This window comes from Ursus arctos, unplaced genomic scaffold (genome assembly GCF_023065955.2).
Source record: "Ursus arctos isolate Adak ecotype North America unplaced genomic scaffold, UrsArc2.0 scaffold_21, whole genome shotgun sequence".
Taxonomy (NCBI): domain Eukaryota; kingdom Metazoa; phylum Chordata; class Mammalia; order Carnivora; family Ursidae; genus Ursus; species Ursus arctos.
In genome coordinates this window covers 37,830,816-37,855,923 of record NW_026622886.1, presented here as the reverse complement: position 1 = coordinate 37,855,923, position 25,108 = coordinate 37,830,816, and the positions used below count along the sequence as shown (strand labels likewise).

General features: G+C 41.4%; 1 protein-coding gene across 1 annotated transcript in view; it reads left to right on the top strand.

The window, feature by feature from the left end:
• The window catches only part of LGR5 (leucine rich repeat containing G protein-coupled receptor 5), a 123,588-nt gene that overhangs the window by 47,802 nt on the left and 50,678 nt on the right, over positions 1-25,108 (top strand). Inside the window, exons 2-3 of the mRNA XM_026500022.4 lie at positions 6,612-6,683; positions 24,749-24,820. Coding sequence (XP_026355807.2) covers positions 6,612-6,683; positions 24,749-24,820 — 144 coding nt within the window. The remainder of the gene's footprint in view (positions 1-6,611; positions 6,684-24,748; positions 24,821-25,108) is intronic.

The following is a 25,108-nucleotide window of genomic DNA, read 5'->3' as shown; positions in this document are numbered from 1 at the left end:
GGTAATGGCACTAATTAGAAACTGGCACTACAGAAAAAGAAACAAATTTGGAATAGGAAATAATTATTTCCATTTTGAACATGGTGCATGTTCATGCATGGTGCGTTCCTGCAAGATTGCTGACTGGACATATGCAGAAGGAAATTAGATATATGGGTCTGAAATTTAGGAGAGAGGGATTAAAACTATGGTTCTGAAATTTAGGAGAGAGGGATTAAGATTTAGGAGAGAGGGATTAAGACTAGGATGTGGGGAGTTATGGGCATCTAAGAGATACTTAAACCCATGAAAGTAAGTAACAGTCTCCAAGAAGAAAGGGCAGAGATTGAAGAGCACTAGGCCAAGGGCAAAACTCCAGAGAACACTGACATTTAAGGGATAAATAGAATAAAATCCCACAAAGGAGCCTATAAAGTAGAAAGGTTGGAAAGTATGGAAAGAATCCTGAGAGAATGATGACTTGGAAACCAATGAAGTATAGAGTTTCCAGAAAGAGCAAATCTAATGCAGGAGAGAGGCCCAGTAAGTCCTGTGTTCGTTAAATTTGACAGTATGGAGGTCACCATTTCTTTGGCAAGAGCAATTTCATTGGAGTGTAGGGATGGAAGTCTGTGTGTTGTGGGTTGGAAAGGGAATGGTAAGTGGAGACTACAATTGTAGACTATAAACAACCCCGAAGGGAATGAGAAAGACTGAGCAGCAGGTAAAGGAAGACATGGGTTGAAAGATACTGCTTCCCGTCTGTTTTAGTAGTGGGAAAGACTTGACTCTGTTTATACATTGAAAGGGAAGAAGAATAGGTAAAAAAGAGAGGAAGTAGAAGGAATTATTCATGAGTAATGAGCTCTAGCATCCTAGAGGGGTTGGGACCTATAAGCAGGATAAGCAAGCAGGAAAGTATGGGTATAGTAAGCAGGGGACAAAAAAGAACAAAAAATGGGTTGTATTTCATGTTTGGTGGTCTAAAGAATCTCCGTTGTTTTCATGAAGTAAGAAGGAAGGTGTCCCATGATGGGATTCATTGTTGACTAAGAGGTTTGAGGCAAGTGGTAAAGATTGGCCACAGTTCCTGTGGGAGTAAATTGAGCAATCACAAATAACAGGATTGTGCAGCAGTGTTGAGAACCCACAAAGACCGTGAATTTATAGTCACTAGTCTGCACATTTGTGAGTTTCTCTTTTCTAGTAGCACTCAGTACCCTGGGATAGGAACAGAGAAAATGAATTCTGGTGTTTTTCCAGAGCTGGGATTTTGCCAGGAGAATAAACAAAAGCCAAGGGACCAGGGGGTGGAGGGTGTTGGTGAGGTAGTGATCCAGGTGACCAATGTGTGATCTAAGCTAGGTTCTTAGGCTAAGACAAAGCTTTAATACTGGAAGTGTCAGAGGACTAGAGATTGAAATAGAAGACTAAGCTGGAAAGACAAAAGACTGTCAGAAACACAAGGATCTGTAAAGCTAGATCTTGAATGGGGGCGAGGGGAGGGTGGGGGAGCACAGGAGCAGGAATTTGGAAATAGAGAGGCTAATGTATTCTAGGGAAAGAGAATTACATGTGTAAAGACAGATGCAAAGGGGAACAGCAAGAATTTCGGTTGTGTAAGTGGACCACACATTACTTAGAGCAAAGTGACATAAATCAAGGTGGAAACATACATTAGACCAGATCGTGAAGAGCCTAAATAGTTTAGGCATTCGTTCCTCTAAGGAGCCTGGAGCCAGCAGAAGTTCTCAGATGGAGGAGGTCCATATGGCTACAGCTGTGAGGTTTGCCCTGCACAGGGACTCCTCTGTGGGGGCTGAACTCCAGGCCAAGCTCTGCTTGCAAACCATTCACCTTGTTCTGCTGCTTGAGTGTAAAGAAGATCTTTTCTGTAATTCACCATGCCCACCTCCAGAAGAGGCCCCTTTTCCTGGGGATGTACCTGAGGGGTTGTCTTTTTTATTGGCTAACAGTGGCTCTGAGTGGAGTGACAATCAGATAAATGGGCTTTTCAAGGTGACCTCTCTGGCCATGGTATAGAAGATGACCTAGACACAGTATGAAGAGACACAGTAAGCACGGAGAGCAGGACGGTTATCCGCATAACAAGGATCTGACCAAAGGTAGCAGCCAAGAAGAAGGAAGGGAGGCCAGATCCAGAAGAAAGCTATAGAATTAATACTGGGCGTCTTAAGGACATAGGAAGAGCAGGAAAGGGAAAAGTTGAAGATGACTTGGATTGAATCTCCACTGTGTTCCTAGACCTGCCCACAGTTAACGCTCAACTCACATTTGTCAAATGAAGAAAAACAATAGAGCTGCAAGCAACAAAGACATTTGCAAGAGAGAGAGATACTGTCTGCTTGGACAGAACTCTGTTTCTAGGAAACAATTAGGCCTCCTAAACTCTGAGTGAGTCGTAGAGCTCAGAGCCCTCACCCGGGAATTTAGGGTTGCTCCTGTGCAGTGGTTCTAAGCGTTGCCTGAACATTCAAATCACTGGAGAAGGTTTTAAACATCCCAGTGTCCATACTGGACCAATCAACTCAGGCACTCTGGGGATGTGACCCAGACATCAATATTCCATACAGCTCCTGAGGTGATTCCAGTATAGAGTCAGCTGTTCCCATAGAGCTCTGCAACCCCCGTTCGAGATTTCCAGACACGGTCATTAACACAGCATCGGCAAGAGCAGGGTCAGAGACAGGGCAGAATGGTTGAACATATTTGACCATCTTGTCACAATGAATCCTCCAATGTCTTATGAAATCTTTGTACATAGTGACCACTTCTTCAAAATTAATTCCAACATCTTGGCAAAAGATGAAAAAATTAAAGAGATCCATTACATTGTTTCACAAATGTTAGGAAACTGAATCATGGGCAAAAATGTGGTGCAACATGGGGCCACCTTTTAAAATCATAGTTTAAAAAATCAATAATGTACAGGTTTGGAAATTATTTTACAACCTCCTGATTTGCTGCTAAGGTTGTATGTGTTCCACGTGTCAGAAAGACCAAATACTAAAAAGAAAAGTTTACAAATAATTTAAATAAGAAAGAGAGTATTTTTGTACAGAGTTTTAATGTTCTCATTCTATCATTTTTAACTCAAAATTGACATAAAGGCAAAAAGAGCATTGCTAATCAAAAAGGGGTCCGGGGACATGTACTGCCCAGGACATGGCTGTTTTTTACTGATCCACAACACATAAGAACTTGAGAGTAAATGTTTAGAAACTTTTATAGTAATTGAATAATCTATGTTGAACCACATAAAATATATTGAGCTCCTATTTTATGCATTTTAGTGTTTTTATTTCCCTTTTCTAGTAATTAATTTTATTTTTTTTAAATTATAAACCCACAGCAAATTCAAAATTTTTATAAATTGGTCTTTCACTGTGGATAGTTTAGTTTGGGAAGCCAGAGGACCACTATTCCATTTGAACATCAATGCAAAGGTGAGCACAGAATGAAAAAAGCAAATGCAGACAAATTCCTTTTTACCTTATCTGCTTTGAATTTATATTTTTAGAGGCCTATTTCATTTTACCTTAGATTGTTGATATGAAAAGTTATTTTCTGCTATAAGCTTATATGCATTGCTTAGAAGCTCTTTAAAAGAAAACAGACTTGGGGCACCTGGGTAGCTCAGTTGGTTAAGCATCCAACTCTTGGTTTCAGCTCAGGTCATGATCTTGTGGTTGTGAGATCGAGCCCCGCATCGGGCTCTGCACTCAGCGTGGAGTAGCATGGAGTCTGCTTCAGATTCTCTCTTCCTCTCCCTCCCACTACCTCTTTCTCTCTCTCTTAAATAAATAAATAAATAAATAAATAAATAAATAAATAAAATCTTTAAATGAGAAAGCAGACTTATTAGAAAACAGGTGGTAAAGGAATGATTTAGCAATATTTGCTCATTTTCTAAGAGGAACCCCAACATCAGGTAACACAGAGAAGTTATTCATTCCTTTTGGGAAAGGGAGATGCTCCCCTTTTTAAGAAATAAGTCACTCTCTTTTGATTGGAAACAGCTAGCCAGAGTTCAATAGCGTAAACTATTAATGTAGAGACACCCCAGTTAAAATACAAGGAAGCCTGCCACACGGAGATTAATTCTCCCAAGACCATGCGGCTAGTGAATGGGGAGGTCAGGATTCAAACCCAAGACGCTATACCCTGACAGTGCCTTGCTCTTTCTGCCGTTTCGCCATAGAAAGTGTTCCAATGGGGACCCTGAGAGTGAAGGCTTATATAAGCGTCACTTCCAGGAACCTGAAGTAGGAGAATAAGTATTAAAATCATACGGAATGTTTATGAATCTCCTTGATATGTAAATTTCCTCCTTCGATTTAGAGCTTTCTGCATAGAGACAAGAGCGATGTTTGTCCCAAACTGATCTGCACATCACACAGAAAAATGTAAGAGGAGAGTGAACTTAGTGCTATCCGTATCTGGGTTGCTAACATGCTCCAAAAGCAAGCCACCTTGATTGTTTTAGGAAATCAGTGTGTTATCAATGAGAAATAAGTGAATACCTGAGAAATACCAAGTCTTTGCAGGGATTATATGGTCCCTGTGAAGAATCCAGAAACTTCATTGAATAATTTAATACATGTCTGTTTGGTGAACTAAACAACTTTGCTACTTCAGAGAAATATCTGCACAACAAATTTAAATTGCTAATCAGTTATTTGGCACCCTTACCTAAACAATGCCAGAAAACAATCCAGATTTTTAATATACGGAAATATAAATTTTTTTAGTGTATATTTTTGACATCATTTAGTTTTAGCTTGAGAATATAGCTTGTTACTCAGCTATATAATTGTTCAATAACAGATATTAAAATTTATAAAATTTTTTTGCCATACTCTGAAACATTTAACTGAATATTTTATTTTCCTGTACATGCTAGTGACTTTTTAAAGAGTAAATGATCAGGGGCGCCTGGGTGGCGCAGCGGGGGCGCCTGGGTGGCGCAGCGGTTAAGTGTCTGCCTTCGGCTCAGGGCGTGATCCTGGCATTATGGGATCGAGCCCCACATCAGGCTCCTCTGCTATGAGCCTGCTTCTTCCTCTCCCACTCCCCCTGCTTGTGTTCCCTCTCTCGCTGGCTGTCTCTCTCTCTCTGTCGAATAAATAAATAAAATCTTTAAAAAAAAAAAAAATAAAAAAAAATAAAGAGTAAATGATCAGTCCCTCAATTCTTACCATCAGTGATTAAAAGTTAATATTTGATAAAGGAACCGAGCGATCCATACTGACATCAGCTGGTTGGACGCCATGGGTGTGGCCACTTAAATAACAGGAATAATCCGGATTTTTTTAAAAGTTCATGGGTGAAATAGGTGAAGGTGGTCAAAAGATACAAATTTCCAATTATACCCTAAATAAGTCCTGGGGATGTAATGTACAGCAGGGCAAATATAGTTAACAATTCTGTATTATTTGAAAGTTGCTAAAAGAGTAAATCTTAAGAGTTCTCATCACAAGAAAAAAATGTAACTACATGTGGTGATGAATGTTAGCTAAACTTATCGCGGTAATCATTTCGCAATATATACATATGTCACATCATTATGTTGTACACCTAAAATCAATACAATGTCATATGCCAATTAAGTCCATTTTAAAAATAATAAATAAAAAGAAGCTCATTGTCTTATCCTGAGATAAGTTTTAAGTATGTACACCCGATCTGAGACTGTAATGAATTCTGAATATAATCTGAACCTTCAGGTTTGAGCACTGAGTCATGTTTTAAGTCAGCCTTCAACCGACTCTCACATTAAGCCTTAGCTGGTCTTGATGACAGTCTGTCCTGCCGCCGGTCTTTTGTCCTCTGAGATACAGATGGCATGTATCAATGATGCTGTAGGGTTATGTGGGAGACAGTCAAGAAATAGAAAAGTAAAAACAGAATAAAATCTAATTACACGGAGTTTCCCTTAAAACAAAAATTGATTGAGTTCTGCCCAAAGTGGCTTGTTGTTTCCTGTGCCAGGAACTACTGTGCAGGCCCAGCAGGAAGTGTGCTACAGAGCGGGATCACATTACACCCTTGTTTTATGGTTCATTTCACTTATTTAATGCAATCCGAGAACCTGCAAAGAGAACATGTTAGAAGGAGGGAATAGGCTTTTTGTCTTGTTTTGTTTTGTTTTTTTAAGTTTCTTTGAATCAAAACATTTGTTTTTACAGGGTGCTTATAGCCCCACAGAAGCAGGACTTGCAGAGTTGCATGGGGAAGACGTTTCTCTTTGTCACAAAATTCAGAGCAAGCCATGAAGTTGGGTTACGTCTAGGGTTGAGTTATGTCTGTTTCCTTTGCCGTCCTACTCTCATAATTTTAGACATGAAGTATTGCAACCATGCCCATGAATGGTCTAAATCATTTTGAATTCATATAAGCTCCTCCTAGTGTCTCTAATTTGATAGAGAGCCCAAGATGGGTGGGGGCAGGGGGGGTAAGGAATACAATTAAGATGCAAAAGAGCGATTCATTTGTCAAGCAAAAGAATGAGTTCATTCGGCTGTATTGCTTGAAAATGTGTGAAGTGAACAGCTGGATTCCCTTGTGGTGGCATACACCGCTCCTCACATGCTGTCTGTTTTCCTCTCCAGAGACCTCAGTATGAACAACATCAGTCAGCTGCCCCCGAATCCCCTGTACAGTCTCCGCTTCCTGGAGGAGTTGTAAGTATCGCCATAGTAGTGATGCGTCCAGTCGACACTGAGCACATGCCTCTGTTTGCCCCTCATACTTACTGTGGGAACCAGATAAAACAAGGCAAAAGAGCTGTCAGCACCAATAATTTTGGCACATGAGGAAACACTTAGTTGGGAGGGGAGAAAAAAAGAATTGCCTATGATTCTGGAAATCAACTTACAAAAGAGTTGACCATGAGGCTACAACTTTCTAAGGTGAGACTGAGCCAAACAAATTAAAATTTTAAAACAAAGGCTGTTTAAGAGCGTTGGATGTCTCTTTGGAAATAGTTAAGCAGCAGGATATTAAAAGTTTGAATACCGGTTCATGTTTATTAAAATAGCAAGTAAAGCTATAATCAAAACCAAAAACTGCTGCTTGGTTCGGGTTGTGACAGGGAGAATGGAGTCCACATTCCGTAGCACCAAAACTTCTTGTCCTAATCACTTTTAATTACTATTTTCCTACTTCTTAATTTAGCTTCCCTCAAGGCTTGAACAGAAAAACATGAAATCCACAGAGGACTTAAAACCGGGCTCTCCCAAGCTCACTGTAAAAAAAATAAAAAATAAAGAAGGAGGAAGCTAAAATTAGCTAATGATACACAGAGGAATCTTGATTAAGTCTCGTAATCACTTTCCAGAAGATGAAAAAGAACTATATAATCCAAAAATCTGCATTTCAAAATTCATTTGCTTCTCTTACCCTTTGGAGTGATGGAGGCTAAGGGAGCTGTGTGCCATCGCAGTCTTCATGAGGAAAGTTTGGCACTGTCACTTGAGCACATCCTCTGACTGTTGATTAAAGGAATTGTGTAGGCAATGACCTCTTTTGAAAATGCTTCCTTTATAAATCCAAAGTCAGGGTCCAATCTGGAGAGTAATTTAAATGGTTGAGGCACTGCGTGATCCACCTCGGGAAGTGGGAAGAATGTTCCATCATAAACAAATTACACTGCATCGATCTTTCCCCTTTTCAAGAGGATAATATTCTCAGGTTTCTCCCCTTAGGGTTTTATCTGTTTTTTTGATGGCCTTATATTTTTAGCAAATGCTATTGTCTTACTACTGAAATCAGTTGAACATATGCCCAGGATGTTATCCAGGGATATGGTGGGAAAGGTCAGATAATGAGGCCGTACAGGAAGTTTTTATCATTCATGGGTTTTCACTCTGGGTTGTCCACACTCCTCTTTTCCCCTCTTCTCTTTTCTCTCTCACCATTTCCATGGCTAAAAAGTAACCTTGGTCAGGGCTGAGTCCCTGTCTATCTTAGTCATGGCTTGTGTGTGATAAATGATCAATACATTTTGATGAACAAATGAATACTTAGAAAGCAAAACATGTACAAGGAGCTTCTCATACAAGTTGGCTACCTTAGAAAAAAGCAACAGACATGGTAGACATTAGCCAGTATTTCTAAAGATTACCTTTAGCAAATTTCAGTTAGGGTTCTTTCCTGATTTCCATCCTTCTCATCCTCCCTTGCTCACCAACATTAATACACGACGTGTAGTCCTATGCACACCCCCCACCCCGTATGTTGAAGGTGTGTCTTTGCTCTGCTTTCCTCTGTCATGTCCTTACACTGGGCGACGGCACAAGGCTTCCGTCTGTGTCAACGTGCAGCTGCACTCTAGACTACGAACTGAATCAATAAAGAATTCACTTCCCCAAGGACTTTGTTTAATAGAATTCTTCCCTCGGTGACCCAACTCATTCAAAATAACTCCTCTTTCTTCATGAGGTAAATGTTAATTCTGTTCCAAGGCCAGTTTTTCAAAGGATCATTGAGAAAAGTCAAAGAAAAAAAAAAAAAGAGAGAGGGAAATACCATTTGAAAAAGATATTTTTCTGTATTGTCTTATTTTTCTATCTGGAAACTCCATTAAGTGTCTTGACTGTGGAATCACGGAATTTCAGAAAGAGAGGGGACCCTTAAAGGGCTATTCATTCTAGTTTTTCATTCGGTTCTGGATTCCCTCTGCTGAGCTGGCTGACTTTCGGAATTCAAGAGTTAGACCGCTTTCTCATATATAATCCTGTGTTGCATCTGACTGCTGTTTCGAAGACATCATTATTCATTTCGTGGCAAAAGGGGATAGTATTTATAGAACCTGGAAAAATGATCAACTCTGCTTGGTTTATTTTTTTGTTCCCAAGGCTAATTTTAGGGTGTTGTATTTAAAACAAAACAAAGCATAACAAAAAAACACCTGTCTTGCAGAGCATTGCGATTATGCCTCAGTCATGTTGCTGATAATTTCTATTAGACTTAGCTATGCTTAAGTCTATATTCTCTTCTGGAATGTAAGATCTTCAAAATACTAACATATCGTAATTATAATGACAACAATAGTAGTTTACTCTGTAGGAGGCACTGTTCAAAATGCTTTATACACGTTTTCCCGAGAATCCTCCTAACAACCCCATAAAGGTAGATGTTCTTATTATCCCCATGTCATAGATTTAAAAAAAAAAAAGATGAAGTACAGAGAAAATAAGGAACTGGTTCAAGATCATGCAGTAGGCAAGCGTCAGGGCTAAGATTCAAACCCACATTCAAAACCACACTTAGAAAGTAGAGGGAATGTTAGAAATTGTGTGTAGTTCGTCTGGGATTTCTTGTCCCTAATAATATCTGCAACAGTGGTTTGCACAGTTGAATCCTTTCAAGTGTTGTTTAAACCGAGTTTTGTAATGATAGTTCTGTCATATATCCGTGTCTGTCTGTGCGTATGTGGAGGAATGAAAAACAGTAAGGGAGAGAGCTGTCTACCCAGCAGGGTGACATTGGATATTCAGGTTATTAATTTATTACCGTCACCTATTATTGGCTATCGAGAAGTATCATCAGAATTTTCAGATGTAGGGGCACCTGGGTGGTTCAGTTGGTTAAGCATCTGCTTTCAGCTCAAGTCATGATTGCAGGGTCCCTGGATCGAGCCCCGTGTCGGGTTCCCGGCTTCTCCCTGTCCCTCTGTCTGCTGCTCCCCCTGCTTGTGCTCTCTCTCTCTCTCTCTGTCAAATAAATACAGAAAATCTTTAAAAAAAAATAATTTTCAGGGGTGCCTGGGTGGCACAGCGGTTAAGCATCTGCCTTTGGCTCAGGGCGTGATCCCGGCGTTCTGGGATCGAGCCCCACATCAGGCTCCTCCTTTATGAGCCTGCTTCTTCCTCTCCCACTCCCCCTGCTTGTGTCCCCTCTCTCGCTGGCTGTCTCTATCTCTGTCGAATAAATAAATAAAAATCTTTAAAAAAAATTAAAAAAATAATTTTCGGATGTAGAGTATCACCAATTTGGCATTGCCCAACAGGTACAAAGCCTTAGTGAATATTTTTACAAGCACAAGCATGTACTTCAGCAGCGTGTTTCATAGAGTATACTACCTGAACTAGCAAATGCCGACCAAGCAGATAAGACAGACATTCTTTTCCCCAAATTTTTATTTATATTCTTGTTAGTTAATATATAGTGTAAAATTGGTTTCAGGAGTAGAACTGAGTGATTCGTCACTTACATACAACACCAGTGCTCATCACAAGTGCCCTCTTTAATACCCATCACCCATTTAACCAGTCTCCCCGCCTCCCCTCCAGCAACCCTCTGTTTGTTCTCTATAGTTAAGAGTCTGTTTCCTGCTTTTTTCCCTCTCTCTCTCTCTTTTTTCCCCCTTCCCGTATGTTCAAGATACAGACATTTAGATGTCTGTCATTGGGTGTGTGTCTTTTGTTATGACAACAGAGCACCGTTCTAAAAGTATTCTTTCATTCAATTTATTCAGCTCGTCTCTGTGCTTTCTCTCTTCAGCCATTAAATGGAAAAGTGTTACTGATGCTATTAATGATATTAATGAAACTCCCACCACAAAGCTCAATTTTTAAAAATCACTATTAATAAAGGCAAGTTACCACTCTTTCCATTCATACTAATTACCCCACTTAATCATCTCCCTAGTTTAGTTCACTTAACTATGTTACAAACTGTGTAGACAGCCATGATTCAGCCCTCATTCATCCCTGGAACGAGACAAAGGTGCCGAGGTTTAAAATCCTCTAAGAATCCATAAAGCCCTAAAGGTACTCACCGAGCGTGTGTTTAGAAATATATGTATATTATAACCCTGGAGAAAGTGACTTCCTGAGGCAAATATTTAAGAAGAATAAAAGCCATCAGTGTTGTTTTTTTTTTTAATGATTTTTTATTATATTATGTTAGTCACCATACAGTACATCCCCGGTTTCCGATGTAAGAAAAGCCATCAGTGTTAATGGTCTCTCTCCCTCCTGACGTTCTGGAGTGCTTACTGCCTGTGCCCCATGTGTTGGCACATTCAAGTCTTGTTTATCCTCTGTTACTTATATTTTTAAATCTACGTGGTGAGCGGACTTGCACCAGCCAAATGTCCTATCGTTGCAATGGGAGAGCCTTTTCCTTTTGGCAAAAAAACAAAAACCATATCTGAGTGTGGAGAGCTGCGCTGTGTAGAGAGAAAAGCGCAGTATCTAGAGGCAAAGCCCAGGACTCTTGTCCCGTCTGTGCCATTTACTAGCTGATAATCCACTTGACCTCCCTGGGCCTCAGGGGTAATGGTGAGAGCTGCTCTGCCTGCCTTTCGAGATGTTTCTGAGACTCGAATGAAAGGACGATGAGAGAACTTTGCTAAATTCTAATTCGCGTACTGAGTTGTATTAGTAAAATGAGAGCAATGTAAGATGAGAGCACCTTCAAGAAGATTCTAACTTACACTTTCTTTCCTATTTCCTGAGCCTGATTTTGCAGTAACCTGGGGATCCAGGACTTGGGAAGGAAAAGCTGTTTCAAACTGTGAGCTTTAATGGGTATACACGATCGGTGCAGAATAACTCTTTACAGAATTTGAACACCGTGAGCGCTAATTGCGTTGCTCTCCAACAGTGTCTCTCCCCATTCTGTTGATTCAGTTCTACCAGGGACTTATGTTAATGTTTGCCATTTGGACAAATAGAAGATCCTACGTTTGGTCCCTCAGAGGGTGTTCAGATGTGAGGAGCTAATGGCAGAGCGTGCCTACTGCTGACATTCCAGGTCCCATTAAACTTAGGTTCGCAGTCCGATTAAACCAGACGGGGAAATGAACTGTTACCATTTTAAACAGTGTGAGTTGAAGGCCTTTGTTTCCGAGTAGCATTTTAAAATCTCTCCAGATTCTAATGCTATTGGAATCAAATACTCGATTTAGCCGTCAAGGAAACATGAGAAGCTCTAGGGAGGTCTGTTTTTAAGTTACTATTGTTCCCTGGAACTGTTTGCTCATATTATGGTTGGCCTTGAGGAATCTCTATATAAATAGTAGATACCGATTATTGCAGATGAAATTTGTCATGAGAAATACCACCAAACTTCCTGAAAGCAGAATCTATGCTTGTTACTTCTACTTCCTTATGTTGCTGAAAATGGTGAGAGCTGTCCTCCCCGTCTTTTGAGATTTTTTTTCTGAGGATCAAATGAAATGATGATGAAAGAACTTTGGTAAACAGTAATTCACATAGTGGATGTGTTAGTAAAGTGAAAACACCTTCATGCCCACGAATGATCTTCCTGCCCCTTGGCTTTGTCGGAGTGTTCAGCCTCCTGTCTTCATAGATCTGGCAAATGATGAAAAATGCGGCCTCTTGGGAACTCTTTTTCTCTAATGTTATTCCATGGCGGTTACTTTGGTTTTCTTCCGAATGTCTGTCCATATAGCTGCAGATAGACATTTAGATGTCTGTCCTTGTGTGTGTGCACACACGTGTATGTATCTCTTGTTATGATATTTTGGGCAGTGTTTTGAAAGTGCCTTATCTCTCCGGCTCCTCTTCTTTTTCCCTTTAGCATCTTTTCTCATCCACTCCCAACTCCTATAAAATATAGACTTTCCCCCAGATTACTGCACTTGGTTTTATTGTCTCTTTTCTCAGGTACTTTTCAGTTCATTCATTGAGTACATATTTACTGAGCCACTGGGAACGTAAGAGACAATGGGACTTGCTCTGATTCATTCACTCATTCAACAGGTCCCCGCCTGAGGGGAGCTCACAATCTAGTCGGAGAGACATAAAAAGTGAGGAATCTGGCACCCATGATATTTGATGATTGTAACAAGAGTAAAGAAGAATGCAAACACAGGTGGAGAATAAATAACAAGAGAGGACAAAGAGGGAAAGTCTGTCTAAGAAGGTGACATCTAAACTTAGATCAGGAGAATGAAGGGAAGTTGGTGGTTCTAAGAGCTGGGGTAGAATGTTTCTGGCCAAAGAATAGTGTGAGTGGAGGTCTTGAGGTAGGAAAGAACATGACATGTTTGCGAACATGTTGCTGAAACTGAGTGAGGGAGAGGGACGGACATGAGGTGAGGTTGGAGAGGAAGGCAAAGACCAGATCATGCAGGACCAATCAGGCTATGTATAGAATTCAATTAAGAGCAGTGGAAAGCCATCGGAGGGGCTGTGGTCAGCTAGTGAAATAATAGGGTTTAAGATTTTAAAAGATTTCTCTGATTTCTGTATGCAAAAGAGATTGAGGTCTTACAGAAGTGGAGGGACCTGATAGGAAGCTACAGACTCATTAGGAAATGACTACAGTTGTCTGGGAAAGAAACCCAAGAGTTGAACTATGTTTGTTAAGATAGATGACCACCAAACCAATATTTCTAGTCCAGATTTCTTTTGCCTTTGACTGCTAGACCAGTGGTTCTCACAGTGTGGTCCCCGGACCTGAGTATTGACACCACCTGTGAACTTGTTAGAAATGCAATTTCTGTGCCCCATTCCAACCTAGTGAATCAGAAATTCTGGGGATTGGGCCCAGGCTCTTCAGGCGATTTTGATGAATGATAAATTTGAGGACCACTACTCTAGGCCAGTGGTTCTCGAATTCTAGTGAGATCAGAATCATCTGAAGTGCTTACTAAATCATACATTGCTGAGCCCCACCACAGCATTTCTTCAGCAGGTTGGAAGCGGGGTGGGGTGGGGGGAGTGGGGAGGAGATGTCTAGAATTTGCATTTATATCAAATCCTCAGGGATGCTGATGCTGCTAGTCTGGGGACCATACTTTGAGAATCATCCACCAAGTGACACTTCCACCTACCCACAAATACTTTAAAACTTAACAGCCATAAAACCAGATTGACTCGTCCAGCCCCCCAGCAAGCTTTTTCTCTTGCTTTTCCTGCTTGCCATCAGCATTCTTATTCTCCAAACTTGTGATCACTGTGTCTGTCACTCACTTCTTTTGTTCCGTAATTCTTTCTCTCTCACCCTCTGGTATCAGCCAGTTTCCAAGATCCAGCACTCATAATTCCACATTGTCTTTCCCATTCATTTACCCTATTTCATCATCACATAGGTCAGGTTCTTATTGTCTTTTCTGGATAACTATTAAAACCCATTAACTAATCACCTCTCCTAATTCTCCCAACAAGTAATGAATGAATCATGGTTCTGGGGATGGATAAAGGCCTCTGGTTGACTTATCAATACTGTACTGAGAGAACTATTTCAGAGTTTCCCACCCTTGCATATGCATTAGTATCACCTGGAGCATTTTTAAAACTATTCATTACTGGGGCTTATTCCCAGAGATTCTGATTTAATGGGTCTCAGTGGGAACCCAGACAGTATTTTTTAAAGCCCTATAGGTGGGGTGAGACCCACTGGGATATATGGAAGCATCACAGTGCAGGAAGACAGTCAGGGACTCATCAGTTGATTGAATTTGGGGACCAAAAGGGAAGTCTGAAGGTGAGAGATGACCGTGAGTAAGGTTGAGATTAGGTGCCAGGAGACCCGTGAGGCACAGTCAGTGAAACACGGAATTCAAGGGGAACGACTGATATTTTGGAGGCAGAGGATGGCTGGTTCTGGATATACTAGGTGTAAGGTGCCAGTAGGACATCCAAATGGAGATGTCATTAACACAGCTGGAATGGGAGTCTGGGGTATGATGAGTCTGTCCTAGAAATAATGTTCTAGAAATAATTTTCTTGGGGGCGCCTGGGTGGCTCGGTAGGTTAAGCATCTGACTCTTGATTTCAGCTCAGGTCATGATCTCAGGGTTGGGAGATCAAGCCCTGTGCTGCGCGTGGAGCCTGCTTGGGATTCTCTCTCTCCCTCGGCCGCTGCCCACTCCTCTCTCTCCCTCTGAAAAATAAAACAAAACAAAACAAAAAAACCAAAGAGGTGATTCTTGAAGGCTCTAGGGCAGATGAGGACCTTGAGAGAAGGTATAGGCTCTGCGTTCCCCGGTGTGGCTGTTGACCCATATTAAAATCACCTGGGCTGCATAGTTTAACATGCAGATTCCTGAATCCTTCCCCCTAGAAACTCTGATTCACCAAATCTGGATTGGGGTCTGGGAATCTGAATTTTTGTGGCTTCTCAGGAGATGAGAAATGCACGCTACAGTTTGAGCCCCACCGGAGAAAAAACAAAAGGTGTGAGGAAAGAAACTTGAGTCACATCTATGTTTAGAGAATGAGAACTACAAGAGGGGCTAGCAGGAAGGAAGAGAGACCACCAGTCACAGTGGTGAGAGCAGTAAGGTTGCACAGGAGCTGCAGGGCAGTGGGGGGGTGGGAGGAAGAAGCAGTAAGGACAGTTTTCTTGTGGCCTTAACCCCAGTGATGCAGCCATCTGTGTCCTTGTGTTTTTTCTGTTTTTGATGGATTTTTCCTGACCAGCCTAACCTCCAGGTCAACCTGCTTTTACCCACAGTAATGGTTAATACCTCCAGTTTTTGAGCCAAAATGCTATGATGAACCAAATTCTCTTGTGTGAGCTTTTCTGTGTAAGCGTGAGCAAATAACCTCTCTTAGGCTCATTTTCCCCTCTGTAAAAGGGCAATAATCATGTTGTTTAATACGATTTTATAATAATTAAATAGCACAGTGGATGTAAAGTACTTACCATTGTGCCTGGCACTTACGAATTATTTAATAAAAGGTGGATACTACTTGCATGCTGCAAAGCACTGTATGTGGCATATTGAAAGCATTCAAAGAAGGGGCACCCGGGTGGCTCAGTTGGTTAAGCGTCTGCCTTTGGCTCAGGTCATGATCCCAGAGTCCTGGGATTGAGCCCCATGTTGGGCTCTGTGGGGAGTCTGGTTCAGTGGGGTGTCTGCTTCTCCCTCTGCCTCTCCCCCTGTTCATGCTCTCTCTTTCATGCCAGACCTGAAGCGACCGTAGCACTATGGCCAACTGTTCTTAGAAACAAGATCAAATGATCAATCAATACTTATTGATTCAGCTGCCTGCTCTGTGCAGGCAATAAGATTCTTGACCTTAGGAATCTATAATCAAATCAGGTAGACCACAAATAAAAAGATAGAAAATGAACAGCATTGTATAAAATATGTCCTACAGGAAAGTGGACTCTGGACTGAAGTCATTAAGGGAAGCTTCACGAAGGAATTAATATTGTGGCTAAAGAAGCCATAGGACTTTATGCCCACTAAAGTATTACTCTCTGTTACCCTGAAGAATGCATTTAATCGCTCCAGTGGTCTTAGCCTTTGAACCTTGAAATCTGAATATTTTTATCCTAATAATGAAAACAAAATGGACAACTCATAAATACACACAAAAAGAAAGATTTTTCACTGGATTTGACCAATTGGATATGCTTAACTCACAGAGGGGTGGAAACCACACTTTTTTTGAAAATCACAATTTCTTGAGGCATATTAGGAATGACACTATTTCCTCCGATGGGAAGAAAAACAGTTGATAGAGTTTCATAATCCTCACATCCAAGACTGCTAAATAGGCTTCAGCAAACCTTACCAAAGATGAATACCAGCGGGTTAAACTCTAAGCATCTGGGTCCTTCTGACTAGCATGGGCATCTTACAAATAAAATCTTCCAATAAACAAATCTTCCAATAAACAAGAAGAAACCCACCAGGGTAAGCTTAGTCAATGACAAAGACGATGCATTACCCCCAACAGAGATAAGATTAGTAGATCACATCTGACTGTGAGTTTCATCCTGTTTATGTCTAAGTCTTCATCTTCAGACACTTGGCCTCTTTAAAGATAACCCAAAGCCACACTCATCAATGGGGTGGCCCCAAAAGCAGCAGAGGACTTATCAATAGAGTTGAATCATGAATAGCCAATCTGAATTGAATATGATGTTGTTTTCATCACTTTGTCTTTTGAAAGTCATTCATTACAGTATTATGGTTCTTGCTCATTGCATTTTAGATGAATTTTTTCATATGAGAATATTTTGACACATCATACAGAAATAGGAGACTTCAGAGATGTTATGTTTAAGTGATAGTTTACAACTATTCAGGTGAATCACAACTCAGAAAAGTGAAAAGAAGTTTAGAAATAGTAACAGAGTCACTGAAAATTCATATCAGAAAATCACGGAGAAGGAAATCAGTACGAGAAAACTGGAATTCAGCAAGTGTCATCCAGAGCTTCAGAATGGGAAGACGGGGGAAACTACTACCATCAAGCTTGATGTCAGCCCTCACCAAATTTCTAGAAAAAATTAATTTTGCAAATATAGAGTGTGTGCTGTCTGGGTCTCATGTACTTTGTAAAAAAGTTGGAAAATAAAGCAGTAATTCTAGGAGCCAGCATGAATTTGCTAAGTAGTCAGAAGTGCCTTTCTTTCTTTCTTTCTTTCTCTCTTTCTTTCTTTCTCTCTTTCTTTCTTTCTTTCTTTCTTTCTTTCTTTCTTTCTTTCTTTCTTTTAGAGAGAAAGAGAGAGAGTGGGGGTTAGCAGAGGGAGAGGGAGAGAGAAAATTTCAAGCAGACTCCTCACACAAAGCCTAACTCAGAGCTCCATCTCACAACCCTGAGATCATGACCTGAGCTAAAAATCCAGAGTCTGATGCTTAACGGACTGAGCCACCCAAGTGCTCCAGAAATGTCTTCTTTTAAATCATAAGGGTTATCATATTCAAGTTCATTCTGCTCTGATTATTTAAGCAGACCTGCTGTTGAATAACTTCTATGCTCCCTTAGAGAATACTAGATTACAATTAAATAAAACTGGGAAAGGGACAACATTTTTCATTTTACATAAAACCTTTCTGAGCTTTGGTATCTTTACCTACAAAATATCTTACTTTGTATAAGATAATAATCTTATATAATTATTATATTGTATATAATCTCTGATCTACCTCCTGATATGAAGTATGGGAATATGCTTTTAAAATGTTACATGGGGAAGTGGGGGTGGCGCACCTGGGTGGCTCAGTTGGTTAAGTGTCAGACTCTTGGTTTCAGCCCAGATCATGATCTCAGGGTCATGGGATTGAGCCCCACATTGGGCTTCGGCTCCTCACTCTGAGGGAATCTGTCTGAAGATTCTCCCTCTTCCCCTCCCGCAATGCACTCTCGCTCCTCCCTCCCTCCCTCCCTCCCTCTCTCTCTAAAATAAATAAATTAAATAAGTCTTTTTAAAAAATGTTACATGGAGGCACCTGGGTGGCTCAGTCAGTTAAGCATCTGACTCTTGATTCTGGCTCAGTTCATGATCTCGGAGTGGTGAGATCGAGCTCTGTGTCAGGCTCCATGCTCACCAGGGAGTCTGCTTGAGATTCTGTCTCTCCTCCTGCCCCTCCACCCGCAAAATAAAAATAAATAAATCTTTTTTTTAAATGTTATGTAAAAAATAATAATGAAATAAAATATTAGTGATGCGTAATCAAGAAATCTTCCAGTAAACAAGAAGAAAACAGTAGGGTAGAGGGAGGATGAGGGGGGAAAGAATGAGGGTAAGTAGGAAATGCACGTGTAACAGAAAAACAATTTGAGGGCAGAAAAAACTTCTGAGAAAGAACCCTATCATTTTAAAAGAATAAGTGAAATGAGGCCCGGGGAAGACAAGGGACTTTAATTAAGCTTTACTGCACACTAATGGTGAGAAGGGAGAAAACCAAAAAGGGAAAGGGGGGAAAACCCTAAGAATTATAAGGCAAAAGTTTCTCACAAGAACTGACCCAGGCGGCCTGGTAGAACTTGCCATGCCCTCTCACGTAGCTCTGGAAATGCCCGTCTGCCTCTAGAACTCAGCCAGGACCATGGTTCCCTGCACAGTAATTTTCCTGAGGCTCTCAACCAAAGAGCAGGGTCGAGCACCCCTTCCACTCACTGTGCACACCCCGTTTTATCCACATGCTTCTCCCTCTCCAGGCCGACATCCAGAAAGGAGAAATCAGAAATTAGAGGTTGCATCTGATTGCTTTGCTCCATTTTTTATAAAATGAAGGTACCAAAAAAAAAAAAAAAAAAAAAAAAAGAACCACTTAGAGATTTAAACTACTATAGAGATTAAAAGAAACATTATCAAAGATATTTTAAATGGTTGTTAAACACCAAAACATCTACTTATTTGATTTAATCAAAGAGCCATGTGTCTACTAGAACTTGATTTTTTTTCTTTTTATGGCAGTTGAGTTGGTAACACTAACAATAGTGGGACAATAGGAGTCTTATATATGGAGCAGTATCTTTAAGAATAAAAACGTTTTTTTACATCATATAAAAAATAGAAGAGTTTTCCTTAGGGGCGCTTGGGTGGCTCAGTCGGTTAAAGTGCCTGTCTTCGGCTCGCACTGACCTCGGGATCTGAGGATCGAGCCCCGCGTCCGGCTATGGCTGGGTGGGGAGTCTGCTTCTCCCTCTGCCTCTGCCGCTCCCCTTGCTTCTGCTCTTTCTCTCTCTCTCTCTCTCTGTCAAATAAACAAATAAAATCTTAAAAAAAAAAAAAAGTTTTCCTTATTAAGTTACATCTTATTATAGAAATGAAGATTTTGGAAGAGATATTCCCATGAAATAATTTTAGAAACAGGAAAAAAAAATCCAGCTCTCAGACAAATGGTATGTGGGTCTCCAGGGTTGGAACATAGTTGCCAGAGATTTGTTAGTTCAACTCATCACAGGAAAGATTTGTGTGCAGTTCTAATTATTCATGTATTCATTTGAAAGCCTTTTCCTCCCATAGTTTCTCTGTATTTAATTTTAGAATTACTAAAACTGTCCCGCATGGTAAAGAAATAAGAGAAGGATCCAATGATTTCCTTGAACTGCTGTTTTTCTCAATGAGATACATCTTCCGCCAGTCCAGCAAATAGCTAACAGCACATCATAAAATCCTTGAAGACAAACTCCCCTAATAACACAGGGTCGTGGTTGCACAGGTTAGTTCTGAATACAGACTCAAGGGCTCTGAAAGTCCTTGCCCAGAAAAGAAAAACAGTGTGTGAGACGTAAGCTATGCTTCAGCAAGTGTAACAGAAGAGTATCTGCCCTGACAATAATTTCAACTAATTAAATAAATAAATAAAAACTTTTTACTCCCTCCTTTTCATTTCCAAAGTCAACGTCTCAGGAACCATCACAGCTACGTGATGGCGACTGGACACATTAGCGGCAGGAAGAGTTAACATTCATCTTGAAAGCTCTGCCCTAGAACTCAGAAATGTGCTGGCGAGGTTAGGACCGCGAACTGGGATAGTTAGGGACTTTTTGGCAAAAATAACCGTTCTTAGTCAGCCGGGTCTGATTAGGTAAGTCCTACGTGATCATCAACCAAGCCTGAGTCTGTCTTAATTCAGTAAGCTGCTCTTTGTCACATACAGTTCGTTGCTTCAGGGCTACACGTAGTACTTTGGGTAACGAGTCAAAAGACGGCGAGTTTTATGTAATATAACTATAAATGTAAAATGTTGCTCTTTTTTGGCCGCCTACGTGTCGCCCTGCCCCTACTAGGTTGCGAGGTTGGATTTTTCTTTCTTCTGCGCCAGATCCCACCACGCCCGGCCGCCTCTGCCAGGAGGGCAACGCCCCAGCATCCCCCCCCACCAGCTGCTCCGTTACCGCCTGTGCTTCCACTCCACTCTGCCCTGTAAAAGCGTCCATCAGAAGGACCACTTTATTTTTTTTTTTAAGATTTTATTTATTTATGTGTCAGAGAGAGAGGGCGCACAAGCAGGGGGAGTGGCAGGTAGAGGGAGAAGCAAGCTTCCTGCTGAGCGGAGACCCCAATGCGGAACTCGATCCCAGGACTCTGGGATCATGACCCGAGCTGAAGGCAGACGCTTAACCGACTGAGCCACCCAGGCGTCCCCAGGAGGACCACTTTAAAACATAGGTCTGATCGCATCCCCTCTCCTGGCCAGAGTCCTTCCTGTGGCCTCCAGAGCCCTGCGTGAGGCAGCCCTGGACACCTCTCCGCACTCCTCCCCTCCCAGCCTCTCCCTCCGTCATTCCACTCCAGCCCTGCTGGCCTCCTTGCAGCTTCCGGACCCCACCAGGCCCACTCCCACCGCAGGGCTCTTGCACGACTGTTCCCTTCACAGACATACCTGCATGTCTCAGGCCTCTGCTGAAACGCCCTCTCAGCAGACAGGCTTCCCTGCCCATCTGGTCTGAAAGACTAGCTACTGCCCTCCACATTGCTCTCGTGCCCTCGCCTTGATTGTTTTTTTCAGAGTCTGTTTTGTGTGGTGGTCTTCCTTTGTGTTTTCATTAATGACCGGCTCTCCACATTAGAAAGTCACTCTGTGCAGTCAGGGCCTTTACCCATCTGGGGTTCCCTGCTGCGTCTCTGCACCGACGGCAGCACCCACACAGAGCAGGCCCTCTGTAAATACTTGTTGGATCTGCAAAGATTGCTTGAAGAAATGATAAAGTAAATGTCTTCTCACTTCAGCGTGACTGTTGGAAACAGCAGCATGCAATGGCTGTGAGCGTTCGGGGTGCCAGCAGCTAGCTCACGATTCAAGGACAAAAGGGAGAGAGAGAAGAGTGGATGCTGCTGCAGTTTGAAACAGTTTTGCAAACATGGCTCTTTGAGACCGGCATCTGGAAAGGTCTCTAGCAGTGGAGGGGTTTACTAGCCTCGTCAGCTTAATGATCCTTCAATCAGGGTCTTGTTTGCAGAGGGCAGCGAGGGATCCTACTGATGCTGTTATTCACCCAGAGCGGACATCGGGGTGAGGGAACAGCTCTGCTCCCTGAAGTCATCCAGGGGCTCGGGTTCCTTCTGGCTCTTCCGTTCTTCTTATTTTGCCTTCTTTGGAGTGTTCTCCACACCAGAATCATTAGTGCTGTCTCGCCAGTACCACTTCTGCAGGAATTTCCTGTAATAGACAAAATTGGGGATAAGCAGATTCCTTCTAAGGAGGTGACAGGAGTTTTCACACATCGCTTGTGATCACAGCCAGACTTGGTTATATTACCATGCTTAGATGCAAGGAAGGCCGGGAAGTGCCGTCTCTAGCTGGGTGACCATATACACTGCCAAAACTCTGGATGGGGGAACTATTCTAGAAGGAGGGGGCAATGGATGCTGGGGACAGTTAGTCGTCTCTACTCAAATGATTAGTTGGACACTTCTGGGGCAGCCTATTCTGTTTCAGACACTATGCAAGGCCCTATAACAGATACAGAGAAAATTCCCACTTTCAGGGGAATGTGTGTGACAAGACAGGTACATACTGTCACACAAAGTAGCCAGCAAACCCGTAGAGAGACCCAAAGTGCTACCTAAGTGGTTCAAAGTAGAGAGATTGCCCAGCAGTTAGGAAAGCTAAGAAATGAAATTGCTTCGAGAGACAAGAAGGGAGAGGAGGGAGAACATTTTAGATAGAGCAAAGGGCCGGGAGGGAGATGGTGGACGGCACGTCTAAGAAAAGCAAGCCTCCTAGTTTCGTCAAGCTACGGCATAGAACACAGATCTGGAAATTATGGAGAGGAAGCTGAGGACTTTGCATTTTTCATTTGGCATGCGACCTGGTGAAGGGTTTTGAATAGGGGAGTGATATAATCAGAGTTGGCTTTACAAAGACGATCAGCGGACACAGAATGTGAGTGGGCATAGGGAGGGATTCGATGTGGGAGACTAGATAAAAGGCCAGTTGTGATAGTCTACAGGGGGTTTTCTATTAAGACAACTTTATAGGAAATAAACAAAACACCTCCGAAACCACCCTGGTTAAATATTAGCTGAATTACATGTTATTGACATACATTTATTGAATGCCTTATATGCTCTCGGCTAGTGGCCTTCAAACTCGTCTGACCATATACAGGAAGAAATCCATTTCTTCCCCTCAATCCAGTTTCACAAACATATTTCGAAACAAAGCTTTCATAAAATGAAATTTTCTACTGGAGTAGAAAATGCAGTCTGTTGTTTTTCTACTCTCTTTTTCTTTTTTTTTTTTTTTTAAGATTTTATTTATTTATTTGACAGAGATAGAGACAGCCAGCGAGAGAGGGAACACAAGCAGGGGCAGTGGGAGAGGAAGAAGCAGGCTCCCAGGGGAGGAGCCTGATGTGGGGCTCGATCCCATAACGCCGGGATCACGCCCTGAGCCGAAGGCAGACGCCCAACCGCTGTGCCACCCAGGTGCCCCTCTACTCTCTTTTTCTTAATTCTATTCCAAGCCACTAAATTTATTTACAGTTTGGGCACCACGAGGAAGGCAGGAGTACAACGTAAGAGCTTTATCTGAATCTTAATAAAATTACATTTGTTAAGAGAAGGAAAATAGGCACAATCACAAATACACCCAAGACGAAACAGAGAGCTCACAGAGTTTAGGAGCTAGAAGGGACCTGAGTACCTACCTTACCTTACCATTGCGTGTAATTCGTGAGAAAATGAAGCTCAGAGGTCTATACGGATTTAACAGCTCACAGCAAGTTGGTGCTGCAAATCCAAAATAGACAAACTTCTTGGCGGGTTCAAGTCTCTTGTTATATATTTTTAAATAAAATTAAATAAATAAGAGCAAAATTACAAAAATTGTGACATATTCTCATTCTAAGTCAACTTAATTTGGATTGAGCAAATCATGCTTTCTAGTACACACACCAAAAATGCTATTCAGAGGTGCTGCTTACAGGTAATATTTATTTCAATACTCCCCGCTTACTGTTGGTGGCGTGGACTAGCCCTGGAACACACATGTGACGTTGTATGCCGAATGGCGTATTTCAGTCCCGTCAGTGGAGCTCAGTGGAACTGAGTTGTCTTTTATTTGGAGACAATATCAAAATACCAATTTGAAGCTGCTCAGCCCTTCGGAAATAAACACTAGTCAGGTGGGCCCCTCCACCCTTTCCCGCCAACCTCCATCCCCATCAAGAAAACATGGAGGTGTCTTGATTCCCAGTTGTACCAACCCTTCTACAGTGTGAGCAGCTCCTTAAAAAGTTCTGTGGTCTTCTGAGTCACTGTGTTCTTGGATTGTCCATGTTGTGGAACCATCTAACACCTGAGGTTATGACTTTGGTGTGACTGCCGGAAAAGTACTGAACCCGGTGCTTTTGGTACCACACCTTGTCCATCTTTTTGCGGATGTTCTCACCTTGACTGTTTCCCTGTTAGAAAAATACTATACGCTCTTTAGATTTTACCAATAAATGATGTCAAAACTTTCCACTAAATAAACCATATTAATGTCTTTCATGCTATACACTCTTTATTGTTTTCAATTTTTTAAGGCATTGCTCAATTAAACCGTTGATTAAAGTACTCTACCCTTTTCCGATAGAGTTCGGAAAGAACTGACTGTGAGAGTCAGCGTTCTTATTTGCCAGATTTAGCAAGAAAGTTGGGTGTTTTGTGGGATAATTGCAACAGAAATATTCTTATGTTTGAGTATCTGATTTATTTATGCTTCTAAAGAATAATTGTAAAAATCATGCAACAATCACAGTTTGACATTACAACTTTTGAAGATTATTGTATGGCGCTAACTTTTGTATAAAATTTTTTAGAAAGGAGAGCTACATATATAGTCTAAACTATTAAATGATTTATTGTAAAATAGGTAATTTATTGTATTTCTTTGTAGGTACTTCTTTTGCCAGCTTTTTGATTAGAAATTTACAGAAGCTTTTCACAAAACAAGGCAAGACAAGGTTGTTTACAGTTGTTTTTGGCATTTGTGGTTTGAACAAAATTCTGTTGCATTTCTTAACAACTAAATGAATTCCACATGAAGAGAACTATTCTCACTGTCTCTCCTCTCCCTTGAAACCCACAGACGTCTTGCCGGAAACGCTTTGACATACATTCCCAAGGGAGCATTCGCTGGCTTTTACAGTCTTAAAGTTCTGTAAGTAAACGGGGTCTTATTTGTTGTATTTCTTTTTTCTTTGTTATATTTCTGATTTTAGTGTCAAGTGGATGTTAATTAACTCGTAAAGACTGAATCCCTCCAATAAGCTATTTGGGGCCATAGGCTGATTTATTTAAATCCAAGTCTACCTTCCTTGGTACTGTAGGACCGCGTTATACCTGGCTGGATTCATGTGTGAAAAAAAGTCCATCTCTCCTATTCTAATTTAATGTCTAAAATTTCCTCTAGTGAAGCAACTTATCAACTCAGACTCTTAAGAGAGGA